Raw genomic sequence first — 17,118 nt, forward strand, 5'->3', positions numbered from 1 at the left:
CCTGCTTCAAAAATCCGATGCTTTATATTATAGTGTAGACATATATGGCGCGCATCCATTATACGTCATAATAGTGTAGACATATATGGTGCGCATCTATTATACGTCATAATACGCCCTCCACGCCGTCGCCAAAGAGTCTGTTTCCTTGAAATTGATGGCTGTTCCCTTTCTGAACGCTTTAAAAATTTCCAGCTGTTCTAGATATTTCAGGCTGGCCTGGTGTTCACACCGTTGTATTAAACGTGCATTATCAAATTCCACCGTGACGTCATCATCAAGCGCGAAAGCGGCCAAAGCTGTATTGGAAAGGCGTTTTTGAATTGAGTACTTGTGTTCCTTGACCCTTGTTTTAAGGCAGCGTGCGGTAGCACCAATATATTCGCCAGGACGATTCACCCTATGATCGTAAATAGGGATAGAATATATTCCCGGAACACAGTTCCTATCAAGACGGTCCTTATCGTTTCGTAAACAGGAGAAAATGGTCTGCGATCTTCTGTAAGCGATATTTTTACCAGCATACCGAGCAATTTGTTTGTAGGTGCTATGAAGGATCTTGTTGTAAGTAATAGGAACGAAGGGCTGGTTATTCCAAAGTGCCGTACTCCTAGGTTGTTGGTGGCGTGCTATAAGTGTTTTAATTAGGCGCGTAGGGTAACCATGTAGTCTAGCCACATTCGAAATAGAATTTTTTTTTTGAAATCTTGGAATCGAACCTGAGGATGACCGGTGAAGACGGTAGAAAACATTCGTTTTTAAATTGAATTTTGCTGGTATATTGGTAATTTTGTGGTTAGGTTCTTAATTCTCACACCAGTATGATGAATGATTGTAAAATATTTTTGAACAACAAAAAGAAAACTGAAATAAAATAAAATAACCTATAGATTCTGCCATTTTAAAAACAATTATTTATTGTGACATCATCACAATGCCAGGCTGAAATTTTTAATCACATTTTTTAATATTTATTTTATTTAATATATATGCTCTCCACCTCAAATTAGTAATGTCTTGACTCTGTATATCATACTTTTCCTATTAGCAATAGAGTCATGCTGGTCATGTAACTCCTTTCATGGGAAAATTTTTGAATCGAAATAATGTGACCTCTGGTTTGCATCAGAAGTTTGTATATAGTTAATTGGGCCTCCTGCCCCTAAGGTTTCCATATCTGATCTCATCTTTCGTGTATCTAACTCCATTCTTGAGATTAAGGAAAGACATACAGACAACAGTGGGAATTTATAGGTCTGCAATTTTTTATGAATTGCAACCCAATAATCATCAAAGAAACTGTGACATGAGTGCTGTATTTAATAGACATTTAAGTCATCAGTGGTCACACAACTATAAATTACAGTAAAAGTGGCTGATCACAACTAAAATACTTAACATTCATATATACTTATACAGATATTTTCCAAATATCACCTATGTTTATAAACAATATACTGCAATACATCAACATAAAATATATCCGCTAAAACCTACAAAGAAAGATCTATAATACAGTAAAACCTGTGTAAACCAGACTTGTACATTACTGAATATTTTTTCCTGTTTGGCAGGTTTCTGTTTTACTAAGGTTCCATTTTGGACAGGTTTTACCATATATCCAAAACAAATGACAAGTAGTGATCTATATTTCTCCATAAATTTCTAATATTAATGTTCTAATAAGTATTTAATTTCATACACTTCTTTACCACCACACCGGAGAATAATAATAACTCTTTCTAACCTGTTACCGGTGCGTCTACTACGTCGTAACGAACCAAAAACGAACCCAAACTAACGTTTTCAAACCCTTAAAACTAAATAAATAAAATCAACACCTTTAAACAATCCAGCAAATCGTTTAATACTTTAAAAACGCTTTCGAACGCTTTAAGCGATCATCATCAGTTAACTTTGTGAATCACACGAAGAAATTCGAAACTACGTAAAATGAAAATTTCAAAAAGCGGTTACATAAATATATGTTAACATTTACCAAGCTTAAATAATTGTAAGAATTATACAAGTTAAAACAAAATAAAGAAAATAAAATAAATTATATGCATCCAATAAAAATATCTTAAATAATCTTCCCGCTTACATAAACTACGTCACTCATCGTAGAAGGATTTCCATGCCGACGACAATCCGTCAGCATCCCTATGATTAATACAGCTTGTGCGCATTTGCGCCTTGTGAATTTCTAGTTTTTCCAGATGTTTCACAGCCTGCCTGGATTTTGTGGCTTTAATGATCGACGCCCGATCCCAAAAGACTTCGATATTCTGCTGCTTGGCAAAGGCCGCCAGCACCGTAGAGTCTACGTTTTTATTGACTGATTGCTTATGTTCAGCAATTCTTTTCTTTAAGTTTCTTAAGGTTGCTCCTATGTACACGAGATTGGTGTTAAATCTACGGTCTTTTAATGGTATAGAGTACACTCCTGCCATCGCGTTGCGTTCGTAACTGCCTTTATCATTCCTTAGGAGCCTGTATATGGTGGGATTACGATTGTAAACTATCTGTACATTCTTATCCTTGGTAACCTTCTTAACGAATCCTTTGAGGAACGGTATGTAATTGAGTACGATTCTTTCTTTACGTTGATTCCCTCCCTGAGAGGGGTGGCGCTTCCGACAATTCGCAATGAGAGCATCTATTCTTTCTCTACGGTACCCTTGCTGCATCGCTATGTTTCTTATATACTCTAATTCTTTGTAAGTGTCGCAGACACTGGTGCAATGCGTGTGTGCCCTCCTTACCCATGAACGGAAAACGGCCATTTTTATATGCTCAGGGTCTGCGGAGTTCCTAGGAATGACGATAGGAAGATAAGTAGGTTTCCGGTATATATCTGTTCCGATTTCACCATCTTTGCAAGATATAGTTAAATCTAAAAAATTAACAAAGCTTCAATTTTCTTGTTCCAGCTCTAGAGTTAATCCATACGGGTTGTCATTGATCTGATCTAAAAACTGATTAACTCTGTGATTATCTTTCCACAAAATAAAGATATCATCCACATACCTTGCGTAAGCCAATATGTCTTCCTGGAATGAGGGGAGTATATGATTTTCGAGATTATGCAACACTAATTCGCAGAGTATAGCTGACATGGGGCTACCCATCGGTACGCCCCGCGTCTGTAAGTAAGTTTTATCTTCAAATTGAAAGAAAGATGTGTGGCATACTAAATCCGCCAATTCTAAGATCTGCATGTGATATTTCATAGAATTGCTAATTTTTGCTAATAAAAAGTTTCTCAGGGCGCAAAAGCAGGGAGGTAATTTAATTGATGGGTATAGAGCTTTGTAATCTAATACCGTCATCCATTCTTTATCCATGAGCATGACATCCTCTAACTTTCTCAGCAACTCCACTGCATTTTTTACCGAAAAAGGCGAGTCTTGCATATTTCTCCGTATAAACTTAACCAGTTGTTTCTCCAACTTGAACGTAGGAGCATTACACTTCTCCACCACAGGGCGCAGCTGTGTTCCTGGCTTATGTCTTTCCGAACGCAAAAATTCTTGGGGTTCTTGGGGTCTGCACAACAGCTCTCTCCATATCCAGAAGACAGGCCAAAGGGGTTAGCGTAAATCTCCTCACCCTTTGATGTAAAGCTTCTAAAAAATTATCCGGTGCAATAAGCGATTCTGTAGTAATGATGTATTCATGTAATTTCCTTTTATATGAATCCCTCTTAATGAGCACCATACCCTTTGTTTTATCCGCTTTTATGAGTACAACATCATTCCTTCTGAGCCAGTCTCTGGTTTCTTTTATACATGTTTGGAAACGTAACGCGTTTTTGTTGTTTCGTTTCTCATTTTCAGCTTGGAATCTCGCTTTCCATCTACAGTAATCCTGCATAGTTAAACTCATGTTCTTTACAAGCAATTCAACATTCGGAATGATGTCCTCCGGGCGTACTATCGGTGTAGGAGCAAAGCAAGGACCGTATTCCAATGCATTCAACAAGCATTGAGGGGGAGCATTCTTATATACTCTAATCTTTGTAAGTGTCTGCGACACTTACAAAGAATTAGAGTATATAAGAAACATAGCAATGCAGCAAGGGTACCGTAGAGAAAGAATAGATGCTCTCATTGCAAATTGTCGGAAGCGCCACCCCTCTCAGGGAGGGAATCAACGTAAAGAAAGAATCGTACTCAATTACATACCGTTCCTCAAAGGATTCGTTAAGAAGGTTACCAAGGATAAGAATGTACAGATAGTTTACAATCGTAATCCCACCATATACAGGCNTCTTTCTCTACGGTACCCTTGCTGCATCGCTATGTTTCTTATATACTCTAATTCTTTGTAAGTGTCGCAGACACTGGTGCAATGCGTGTGTGCCCTCCTTACCCATGAACGGAAAACGGCCATTTTTATATGCTCAGGGTCTGCGGAGTTCCTAGGAATGACGATAGGAAGATAAGTAGGTTTCCGGTATATATCTGTTCCGATTTCACCATCTTTGCAAGATATAGTTAAATCTAAAAAATTAACAAAGCTTCAATTTTCTTGTTCCAGCTCTAGAGTTAATCCATACGGGTTGTCATTGATCTGATCTAAAAACTGATTAACTCTGTGATTATCTTTCCACAAAATAAAGATATCATCCACATACCTTGCGTAAGCCAATATGTCTTCCTGGAATGAGGGGAGTATATGATTTTCGAGATTATGCAACACTAATTCGCAGAGTATAGCTGACATGGGGCTACCCATCGGTACGCCCCGCGTCTGTAAGTAAGTTTTATCTTCAAATTGAAAGAAAGATGTGTGGCATACTAAATCCGCCAATTCTAAGATCTGCATGTGATATTTCATAGAATTGCTAATTTTTGCTAATAAAAAGTTTCTCAGGGCGCAAAAGCAGGGAGGTAATTTAATTGATGGGTATAGAGCTTTGTAATCTAATACCGTCATCCATTCTTTATCCATGAGCATGACATCCTCTAACTTTCTCAGCAACTCCACTGCATTTTTTACCGAAAAAGGCGAGTCTTGCATATTTCTCCGTATAAACTTAACCAGTTGTTTCTCCAACTTGAACGTAGGAGCATTACACTTCTCCACCACAGGGCGCAGCTGTGTTCCTGGCTTATGTCTTTCCGAACGCAAAAATTCTTGGGGTTCTTGGGGTCTGCACAACAGCTCTCTCCATATCCAGAAGACAGGCCAAAGGGGTTAGCGTAAATCTCCTCACCCTTTGATGTAAAGCTTCTAAAAAATTATCCGGTGCAATAAGCGATTCTGTAGTAATGATGTATTCATGTAATTTCCTTTTATATGAATCCCTCTTAATGAGCACCATACCCTTTGTTTTATCCGCTTTTATGAGTACAACATCATTCCTTCTGAGCCAGTCTCTGGTTTCTTTTATACATGTTTGGAAACGTAACGCGTTTTTGTTGTTTCGTTTCTCATTTTCAGCTTGGAATCTCGCTTTCCATCTACAGTAATCCTGCATAGTTAAACTCATGTTCTTTACAAGCAATTCAACATTCGGAATGATGTCCTCCGGGCGTACTATCGGTGTAGGAGCAAAGCAAGGACCGTATTCCAATGCATTCAACAAGCATTGAGGGGGAGCATTCTTATATACTCTAATCTTTGTAAGTGTCTGCGACACTTACAAAGAATTAGAGTATATAAGAAACATAGCAATGCAGCAAGGGTACCGTAGAGAAAGAATAGATGCTCTCATTGCAAATTGTCGGAAGCGCCACCCCTCTCAGGGAGGGAATCAACGTAAAGAAAGAATCGTACTCAATTACATACCGTTCCTCAAAGGATTCGTTAAGAAGGTTACCAAGGATAAGAATGTACAGATAGTTTACAATCGTAATCCCACCATATACAGGCTCCTAAAAAATGATAAAGACAGTTACGAACGCAACGCGATGGCAGGAGTGTACTCTATACCATTAAAAGACCGTAGATTTAACACCAATCTAGTGTACATAGGGGCAACCTTAAGAAACTTAAAGAAAAGGATTGCTGAACATAAGCAATCAGTCAATAAAAACATAGACTCTACGGTGCTTGCGGCCTTTGCCAAGCAGCAGAATATCGAAGTCTTTTGGGATCGGGCGTCGATCATTAAAGCCACAAAATCCAGGCAGGCTGTGAAACATCTGGAAAAACTAGAAATTCACAAGGCGCAAATGCGCACAAGCTGTATTAATCATAGGGATGCTGACGGATTGTCGTCGGCATGGAAATCCTTCTACGATGAGTGACGTAGTTTATGTAAGCGGGAAGATTATTTAAGATATTTTTATTGGATGCATATAATTTATTTTATTTTCTTTATTTTGTTTTAACTTGTATAATTCTTACAATTATTTAAGCTTGGTAAATGTTAACATATATTTATGTAACCGCTTTTTGAAATTTTCATTTTACGTAGTTTCGAATTTCTTCGTGTGATTCACAAAGTTAACTGATGATGATCGCTTAAAGCGTTCAAAAGCGTTTTTAAAGTATTAAACGATTTGCTGGATTGTTTAAAGGTGTTGATTTTATTTATTGTGTGGTTCCAGTAAGAAAGTATTTTATTTATTTACCCTTGTAACGGTTCTCCTTCAGGCTTTTTTTCGAATCTCTGATGAAAAAAAAAAACAGCTCATAAAAAACTTTAAATTCGAAATACGTATGTTCGAATGCACGTTTCCCATTTCCGTCGTTGTATGTCATGCGCAGTCGACTCCAAAACGGATATCATAAATTACTACGCTAGCCACGCTGTTGATAACGTAATCTCTTCTTTATAATTGATGCATTGATTATCCTTAAGGTTAGCTAAGTATATGCTGGCCGCCTCTAGCCATCTGATATGGTGTACCTGCCGTGTGGTGTGGATATTTCTGGCTTTCGTAAATTCGGGGTCTATATCCGGATCCGAGGCATATACTGCTAGAGCCGTCGTGCTCCTTTGTTTCTGAATATCCGCAGCATGTTCTTTGAGTCTAACCTCTAAGGATCATTTGGTGGAGCCCACATACAGAAGGTTTCTATCACATCTGCAATCTATCATCGGTATGCTGTAGACCCCTGACAGCCTATCTTTATCAGGTTGATCTTTTGCATTGATTAATATGTTGAATATCGAAGCGCACCTTCTGTAGGCTATACGTATGTGGTTCTTTTTAGCTATTTCTCCATATAGTCGTCTAATATATGGATTATAATTAACTGGAACGATCTTATCCATATCTTGTCGCTCTTCTCTTTGCGGTAGGTCTTGATTTGTGTTTTCATAATCATGCAATAACTTGCACACGAGCTTGCTGTATCCGTGTTCAGCGGCTATTCGTTGTGTAAGTCTTAGCTCTGCTTGTAGGGCTCGCTCAGTGGAAGAGTGTGTGTGTGCTCTCTTAACCCGTTTAGTTCTTCGCCCGAGTTAACTCGGGCACGCTATATAGCCTTACATAAAACGTGGTCCTTATAGCCATTTTTGACAAAAATTTTTTTTTTTGAATTTTTGGAATGTTTTTTAGGTCCCCAAATTTTTTCAAAATTTTTTGCCCGCGCGAAAAAATTTTATCGCGATTTTAATTAGCCTTTGATAAGGCTCGATTAACGCTTAATTGTTTTTTAATGAGAGTTTTTTATCAATTTTATTTCATGGTTCCTAAGTTGTAGCGCACTAATTTTACTTCGGTAAAGTTATTTAAAGCTAGTTTCTGATGTCAAAAACGACCTCCAAAGTTTTAAAATTTTTTTAATTAATATATTTTATTTTATATTAATTTAATTGATTAGGGGGGGTCGGAAATCGCAATAAAATTTGTAATTTTTTAAAAATATTTAAAAATATATGCAAATTTCGATGTCACCCTACTTTAAACCCTTGTCCTCCCGAGACTTCTATGAGAATGTCCCGGGAAATCCGACTCCAGCTGTGTTCAAGGTCATCCAGCTGTGTAAACAATAACTCATCTGTGTTAAATTTCACAGAAAGGCGAGTAAAAAAAAAATAAAATTTGAAGCTTTTTCTTCAAAATTAACGCATTTCTTTCGTTTTTTTTCAGGTTTAAGTATTTTTTATGTTTAATTACAATTATATCAAAAACTGCTGGGAACTTAACGCGTTAATTAGGGCCTTAAATGGTGCCATTTTATATTGCGGTGGGTCACATGACCCTACTGGTATGTACATGCCTTTTGTTCCTAACTTACGGTACACCGCCGTGTGGATTACCGACTCCTCTACTTTGATGTCAATATCTAGGAAGTGTATATTCGTCCAGTGCGCTTGCTCTATTTCTATGGTTAATCCATACGTGTTATTATTCATTGTGTCGACGAAAGCCTTAATGTCCGGAATTTCTTTCCACAATATGATATCATCATCAACATATCTCTTATATAAAATGATGTTGTGGAGGTGGTGTGGGAGGACTTTAGCTTCGAGTAGTCTAACCACCATCTCGCATAAGCCACCAGATATCGGACTACCCATAGGGACTCCTCTTCCTTGCGTGTACACGCTACCTTTGAATTGGAAAAAGGAATTGTAACACAGTAGATGGGCCATCTCAAGAATTTGCTGGTGTACCGTATTATCATTGAGGATAGAGAGTAGTAAATCTCTGATGGCGCAAAAGGCAGGCGGGAGTAGGATTGATGGAAACAGCGACTTGAAATCCAATACTGTGAGAAACTTAGGTGTTACGGTGATCTTATTGAGGGTATCTATAAGATCCACAAGGTCCTTCAGCATGTACAGATAATCTTCCAAGTAGGGCATGATAAGCTTGTGGACGAACTTCTCCATTTTATGTGTCGGAGCTCTGGCCTTATCTACAACAGGACGAAGTTGCTGTCCTACCTTGTGGATTTTTGCGAAGGCAAACAACTTCGGTGTATCCGGCACATCGACTATAATATTTCTCATTTCCAGTCCCTTAGCCAGTTTAGTGTTAGCGAAGCGCTTAACTCGTCTGTAGCTTGTCCACCGTATCCCTTTGCACAATGTCACATCTGGTACTCTTAATGTGCTCCGACAACAATTGGTCATATGTATTGCGCTTCATGAGGACCATAGCCTTGGACTTATCGGCCCTAACTAACATGATTCCATTCTGTTTCATCCACTTTCGTGTGCGCCAAATTTTTGTTCTCAACCTTTCTACTTCACTTTGCTCTTTACCAGTTTTAATAATATGTGTGGCTTTCCACCTATAATACTCTTTATTTATGTTCGGTAAGCCCACCAATAGTGCCTCTACGTCTGGTATAATGTTTATATCATCTCTTCTAGGAGGGGGTGCAAATTTTGGCCCTAAGCTCAAGACCTCTTCGACGAATGCTGGTACTTGCAAATCATCCCATATGATAAACGGGAACTTTGGGCTATTACGCTTGTTATATAAAAGTTCCAATCACCTAACAAGCGTAATAGCCCAAAGTTCCCGTTTATCATATGGGATGATTTGCAAGTACCAACATTTGTCGAAGAGGTCTTGAGCTTAGGGCCAAAATTTGCACCCCCTCCTAGAAGGGATGATATAAACATTATACCAGACGTAGAGGCACTATTGGTGGGCTTACCGAACATTAAAACTTGTCTAATTAAAAACAAACAAATTTAAAAGAATACCATAAATGTATTTAATTTTAAACAATTATTATAAAAATAAAATTCAATAACCTGTGCTTTCATACTGATATGGAGTGCCATTAGATTGTTTCCCTCTAGGCTTTTCAGGATAAGTTACAACTCCTTCCTTTAACTGATACTTTTGAAAACATTCTGTACTACAGAGTTCTTTTATCTGACCATGCTCTTCTATTTGTACTGGAGATCCTTCTATACTTGTTCCACAAATAGCACAAGTACTCTGAAATATCATTAATACTTATTAGATGATATAAAATATATATTTATTAATGATTTATATACAATAAAATGATTTTATAATTTTTCATAAATTCTTGTGCTCATGCAACTGCTAAGTTTTCTGATTACCCTGCAAAGTATTCAGCAATAAGATAGTAATTATTAAAAATCCAAAAATTTATGTTGTGTTTAATAATAAAATATTTATCCAATTAATCCATTAATTAACAAACTTTTTAATTCAATTTTGTAATAATTCAATACAAAAAACAAGCGATTATTTATTATGAGATTGTCACAATGCCAGGCTGAAATTTTTAATCATATTTTAAATTTATTTCATTTAAAATATATCCATCTCAAATTAGTAGAGGCTTGCCCCTCTACATTATAGTTTTCCTTTAACAATAGAGTCGTGCCGATCATCTATTAACTGCTTTCAGGGGAAAACTTTTGAACTGAAATAACAGTCAATTGGAGCCTCCAGTCCCTAAGGTTTCCATATCTGTCTCGGATTTCATGTAACTAATTCCATTCTCAAGATTAAGGAAAGACAGATGAACAGACGACAGTGGAAATTTATAGTCCTACAATATTTTCAAATTGCAGCACATAACGCCATTTGAGTATCATGGTAATGCTATAAAAATAATGTACAATGTATTAATTCACATAAGTAATGTAAACCAATTTTTATTTATTTTATTATCACAATACAATATAGTGAAATAATACAATACAATACAATATAATGAAAATGAATAATTGAATTCTACAAAAATATTTTCCTTTGAGCCACTCATCAGTACATATAGGGATGTCCTGACACTGTTGATACTGATACTGTATTGACAATTTCCCCGGGTATCAGATCTGGAATCGTTATATTTTTTACAGACAAGTAAGGTTTGTACAAAACTAGATTTGGAAGCCGAATCAGAAATTGAAATGGAAGTATTTATTCTGTCCTCCTTTCTTAATTTGTAAACCAAGTGATTTTGGTACAGATCTTCTATTCCGAATTTCAGTTGTCTAAAACTACAACAAACAAAGTAACTATGCTGGCATTTGATGCATTTTTTATTAGTTTCTCTCTAATATAAATGCATTTCAAATCACACCATCTTAGTGATTCCTCTTCAGTATTACATCTAAAAATAACACAATAATTTTTAAAGATAAAGATAAATACAATTCAGGTTATTACAAAGTAAAAACATGATTACTGACAATTACTTGTGAAATAAATGCATTCTCAAGTGATGTTTAAATAAGTTCATATTCACCTATTAGTGAGATACTTCTGATGTTTACAGTATTTGTATAGTCATACAAATAACTGACGCATCTATAAAGTGTTATTCAAAGGCTTTGACAATTAACCACTGGTGAAATACTTCTAATGACTTTAGTGCTTATTATCAGACATATATCTAACATATCCACAAGAATTTTCAACAGTATTAACATTTAACTGCTAATGATGGTTACATTACTATATATATATATATATATATATATGTTAATATATGTCCTATTATAACTCATATGCTTAATAAAAATAATTAATACACTTACTTCTGATTAGTATATATAAAATAAATATTTAGTTAAACATCATACAGTAATTTTGTTTGTTAATCAACTTGGACCATTGGTGATGTTTAACATAAACTACAATTTGTATGTATTTGTTTGAACAGACATTAGTAAAATATGAATACAATAAAGAACTTTCAATGTAAAGACACTGTGAGGGTCCGGATTTAAGATTCAAATATTTTTATTCATTTTCATCTACTGGTTTTGTTTCGAAACCAAAACAATTTTATAAAAGTTAGGGTTAACTCAGAAAGAGAAAAACAACCGACAAATTTTCTCATAAAAATCGCTCATAAAACTCCGTTCCCACGAAAATACTTCCTTGTAGAAGATGAGTTAACTGTTGTGTCATAATTTTGTCACTTCACGCACTATTGGTCAAAGAAGATCATCACCTGTGACGTATATGGGGAGATCTCGAAAAGAGAGCCCCATATATAAAAGGCAAGTGCGATGATGACATGGGGGAAAAAGTTATTTTTCTATACTGTGAGTGTGCCCGTGGATTACCTGCCTCTCATCGCCACCGTCTTCAATAGACTTTGATTACGACTTTGAATTTTGACTTCAAACTTTGGAGTGAATTACAAACTTGGGAAGAACGAGAGCTCAGATCAACCCAACATCAACGTTATAACTAGAGGTATTTATTCTACTCACGAGGGTATGTAAGCTCTCTCTCGAATATTTCCAACTTGCGATTAGGGTTGTGACTAATATATATTTTGTCCGCTATCAACCCCGAAACTTATGAATTACGGATTGAAAATCCCGAGAGGGAACTGTAACCTCGATTCCCTAATTAATTATCTGTGTACAAATGTTCAACAATAAACGGGTATATTGTTAATGAACTTGGATTGGTGTGCGTTTCCTCTGACATTATCATCTCCATATGGAACCTGAAGTACTTGACGAGATCGCTCGTGATAATTCCTCCTCAAATTAAACACGTATCTATCCGCTAAGAAAATGATAGATTGGTGTCAGATCCGGACATGAAATAAGGATCTAGTGATCCTTAACTTTAAAACCCTTCCGCTCAAAAGAACCCATCCTTTAGACAACTGAGACCGGACCTCAAGGTCTCGAGTCGAGTAAGAGGTAGGAGAGTCAAGAACTCGTAAACGTCCTACCCCCGATTAGTCTCACAAACACTGTTTTACCTCTTCACCAACAATTTCTTATCCACTCATATCTAGGGTTGCCACCTGTCTGGATTTGACCCGGAGACTCCGGGACTGAGTGAGTTATCTCTGGGCTCCGGGTTAATTAATATTTCTCCGGGTTGTGCAAGTTGAAATGAATATGTACAAAATTATATGCAAACCGTCACATATATTTCTTCCCCTGTGTACCGAATTACTAGTGTGGTAGTCGTTGGCATTAGGCACAGTGCTGCTTTTTTTTTTCTTGTACGATTCATTCGTAATCATATACACCTCCAATATCCAATAGAGCTAGGTCACTTGCGTTACTCCTATCCAAGTCTCCCCCTAGTCGCTAACTATAACTGATTTAGAACCGGTATGCACTGCAAATTATTCTTCGCATTGCAAAATGACATTGCGCATGCGTCAGGAACTTCTGTTCGAACGAACCTCACCTGCCCTCTGGGTCAGCAATTTTGAAAAGGTGGCAACTCTACTCATATCCCATGTATAGTAGCCACAGAGCCCATTAGCAGGGTGATAGATCTGGAGCTTCTTTTGTATATTGTACATAAGATATCATACGAGTGTAAACTGAAGTACTGACTGATGCACTGACTCCTGAACCAGATTCAGGATTCAATTCTCTGGAGTAAGCAACAAAATATTAATTGATGCCAACTCAGCCTTCATTATAATCAGTACAATACCTTCTTAGCAGTAGTTATTTTTATTGTTGAGAAGGTACTGTACTGTTACAAGAAGAAGGTACTTCTACTGAGAGGTATTGTACTGTAACAGCTAGAAGGCAATGTGACAGACTAAACAGCAACAGCTGGCAAGATTTCCAGTTTCTATATCTGATGTCAATACTGGCAAGTATCGATACTTTTATGGTATTGAGACATCCCTAGATACATATATGTGCAGTCTGATTACAGTCAGGAAACATGTTTATGAAATTTTTCTTATATGCATTCTAACTGTAATTTCCATTCATTTGAATATTCATTTACAGTTTAATGATATTTCAGAAACACAAGAATTTCTCTCTCTTTTACTCTATTCTTTTGGAATCAGAGTAAAAGAGAGAGAAAAATGTTAACATCAAAAATATTCTTAAATAATTTATCTTCCAATAATTTTGTAATTTTTATTACAGACATTTTAAAATATAAATCATTTATTGAAATTACACATTACTGAAATAGTATGTATTCATCATCAAGTTGATAATTAGTTCGTTTATTTCTAACTGGAAATCCAGCAATTTATCTTTTTTGTTTTAAAAAATGAAAGATTAATTTTTTATTGTCAATTTAGATTTTATCTTTGAATTAGCAATAGGATGAATGTTTTTGTCAAGCCAAGAACTTCACTGGACAATATACAGGTATACCTCGACTTACGTCGTTTTGAGTTATGTCGTTCCCGATTATACGTCGTTTGTAAAAAAAGTATATGGAAAAAATAAAAGTCAAGTTTAAGTCATTTTATTCGACTTTATGTCTGTCCGCCACAAATATTGAAGTCGTAATATCACTAGAAAAATGTTTAAAGCACATAAAATCATATTATAATATATACATTTACAAGTATATACTGTATTTACAGTAGCCTACATGCATTCGTAAATTTAAATTACTTTTTTCTGTACTATATTAAAAACTAAAATTTATTTGTTTGTAAGCTTAAAATAGATCCTTATTAACCATATATTATTAAAAATGCATTAATAAATAAAATACAGAATGGAAATTGGTAATTTATGGTTTAGCCTAGTGGCAAGTAGATTCGGAGACAAGTAAATTCGACTTACGTCGTTTTTCGACTTAAGTCGTTCTCCTGTAACCAATTACCGACGTAAGGCGAGGTATACCTGTATCTTCTAAAATATCACCAACCAAATCATACTGATTATTTGACTTAATAGTAACTACAAAATCTTCTGATATACTTAGTATAAGGAGAGAGTCCTATTGATCCAGGAAGAAGCAATCTGAAGTGGAAGATTTATGAGAAGAGGTTAATAACTGTAAAATAAGTTTCTCAAAGAAAATCTTTAGTTCAAATATATATTACAGGAGTTTCAAATGAAATTATTTCCTTTATTTTAACATGCTTTCATGTGTAATAATTACAAAAACAAATTAAGAATTTCAAACAAAAATTCTCATATAGTTATAAAACTTCTAGTAAATTTTAATAATTTGTAAATATCTGGTATTTTTGAATTTTTATTCTTGAGCCAATCTTGTCAGTTTGTATAAAGCATTGATTATATATGAAAGATTTTTAAGCATTTTAACAAATAATGTATTTTTTTAAAACACATTATTTTTAAATTAAAATAAATATTTAAATAAATTACCTTTATATAAGCCTTCTTATATTCTGCCATACATGTGTCAGAGCAAAAATCCTTACGTCCTTGTCCAGTATTTAAACAATATTTCAGATCTTTCTTATTATCTTCACACCAAGCACAAAATGGTTTTGTGCGACCTTTACTTGAACCACCTGAAAACATTTTACAGAAACAATATATAACTTAACTGTTTTTAATAAATTATACAACACTAACAGCAACTATTTAACAATTTATAAGAAACACTATATTGTATCACTGAAAAACTTTAATTTTTAATAAATTAGTATTTACAGAAAATATTGTATTTATAAAAAAAAATCTGTAAGACAAGAAAAAAAAATATCATGGAATACAATGTTATCAATAAAAATATGCTGTATTTCAGCATTAAAATCCTTTAGTTGACAATTAAAAATATTAATTCTCCATATAATTTTTGTTTAAAGTAAGATAATCATAAGTCTTTCTGAAAAGATATAATTTCCTACAATTAAAGGATTTTTTAAAAAATTATCTAATAAACTCTGAAAGATATGTTACTTTCTTAGATGAAATATAATGTTGAGTCATGTTATTACCAAATTAAATCTATGTTAAGTCATTAATGTTTTATAAAGAAATCTTTATCATTTTTGATAATAAGATGACTCAACATAGATTTATCTTGGACTGTTTCCAAAATAATCTGATAATGATTTCTCAATTTCAGCACAATGACTCACTGTATCCTTTAAATGAAATTTATATCAAAAATAGTTTTGTAAACACTTTACTTTATCTTGACATGTAGAAAACATTTTTAGATATTTGTTCATCTCAAAATCCTGTTTTTAAATTTTTTTATTGTCTGTGATTAAAATCATATCTCAAACATATTGATTTGATTACTTTATAAACCTTTCTGAGAAAATATAATTTCTTACAATTAAATTTAACTTTTCATAATCAATTCATTAAAAGTTTACAACCAAATTTTCTTTTTCATTATTACTTTACAGAATTAACATTTCAATCAAGAAATAGATATTCGTCATACAATATACATTGATCATAAAAAGACACTTTATGCCAACAATCAAATAAAATAATTAACACTACAGTGATGTGGAGTTACAATCACAATTTGTAATTAAGACATACTCACTAGTACTCTCAATAGCTTATAGCCACCATCCTCAGGTGAAAAAGAAATTGAATACAATTAATTTCCAAACATTTGGCTTTCGAACAGACTTTTTCAAATTATCCAAGGCACATGGATGGAATGCAGAACAAACTGAAATTAAATTGAAATATCTTTGACAAATTTTAATTTCAATTTGTTCTGCATTCCATCCATGTGCCTTGGATAATTTGAAAAAGTCAGTTTGAAAGCCAAATGTTCGGAAATTAATTTTATTTGATTTCTTTTTTGCCTGAGGATGGTGACTATAAGCTATTGAAAGTACTAGTGAGTATGTCTTAATTAAAAAATCGTGATTGTAACGCTGCAATACTGTACTGTAGTGTTAATTATTTTATAATACATATTTCCAACAAGTTTAATATATTTAAAGCTTAGGAAAAAACTTATGACTTATAGGTAAATTCTTAACAACTACAATAAAACCTTTGCTAAAAAATACTGAAATTACACTATTTGACTACAAATACACTCACAAAACCAAAAATCCAGCTCACAGATCAAAAAGTTGAAGGAAAACAAACATCAACCTGAAGAGGGTTGCTCAAGGCAATTGGAAACATGTTTTACTTCAACTTTTTTATCTATAAACTGGATTTTTGGTTTTGTGAGTGATATTCATATCTTTCATCCAGTGTAAAGTGTGTTTATTACTACTTGACTATGCTTACCAACTCCTTAGATAAACATTAAAGCTTTAGAAAATATTCATGAAAATAAAGCAATACCTTAAAATTGATAAATGTTTTCAAAACATTTGAGTCTCACTTGAATAAAAACATTTGAAAACAAATTTCAATTTAAACCACTATAGAAAATCTGCATCAATTTAAATGTGCAACTGCTGTGTAAAACATTACAGTTAGCCCCTATGTACTTATTCAATTAATTTTCAACTGAATATGAAGACAGAACTCAGTTTTGAAAATGTTTATCAATTTTAAGATAT

At 34.4% G+C, this 17,118-nt stretch overlaps 1 protein-coding gene across 2 annotated transcripts in view; it reads right to left on the minus strand.

The window, feature by feature from the left end:
* Positions 1-17,118, minus strand: part of LOC111613107 (polycomb protein SCMH1-like) — a 59,102-nt gene that overhangs the window by 29,230 nt on the left and 12,754 nt on the right. For both annotated transcript variants that reach the window (XM_023354428.1, XM_023354427.1), the window contains exons 2-3: positions 14,987-15,135; positions 9,674-9,863 (exon numbers count right to left, since the gene is read on the minus strand). In XM_023354428.1, coding sequence (XP_023210196.1) covers positions 9,674-9,863; positions 14,987-15,135 — 339 coding nt within the window. The remainder of the gene's footprint in view (positions 1-9,673; positions 9,864-14,986; positions 15,136-17,118) is intronic.

This window comes from Centruroides sculpturatus, unplaced genomic scaffold, assembly GCF_000671375.1.
Source record: "Centruroides sculpturatus isolate CEXI.00-Female unplaced genomic scaffold, Cexi_2.0 scaffold1856, whole genome shotgun sequence".
Taxonomy (NCBI): Eukaryota; Metazoa; Arthropoda; class Arachnida; order Scorpiones; family Buthidae; genus Centruroides; species Centruroides sculpturatus.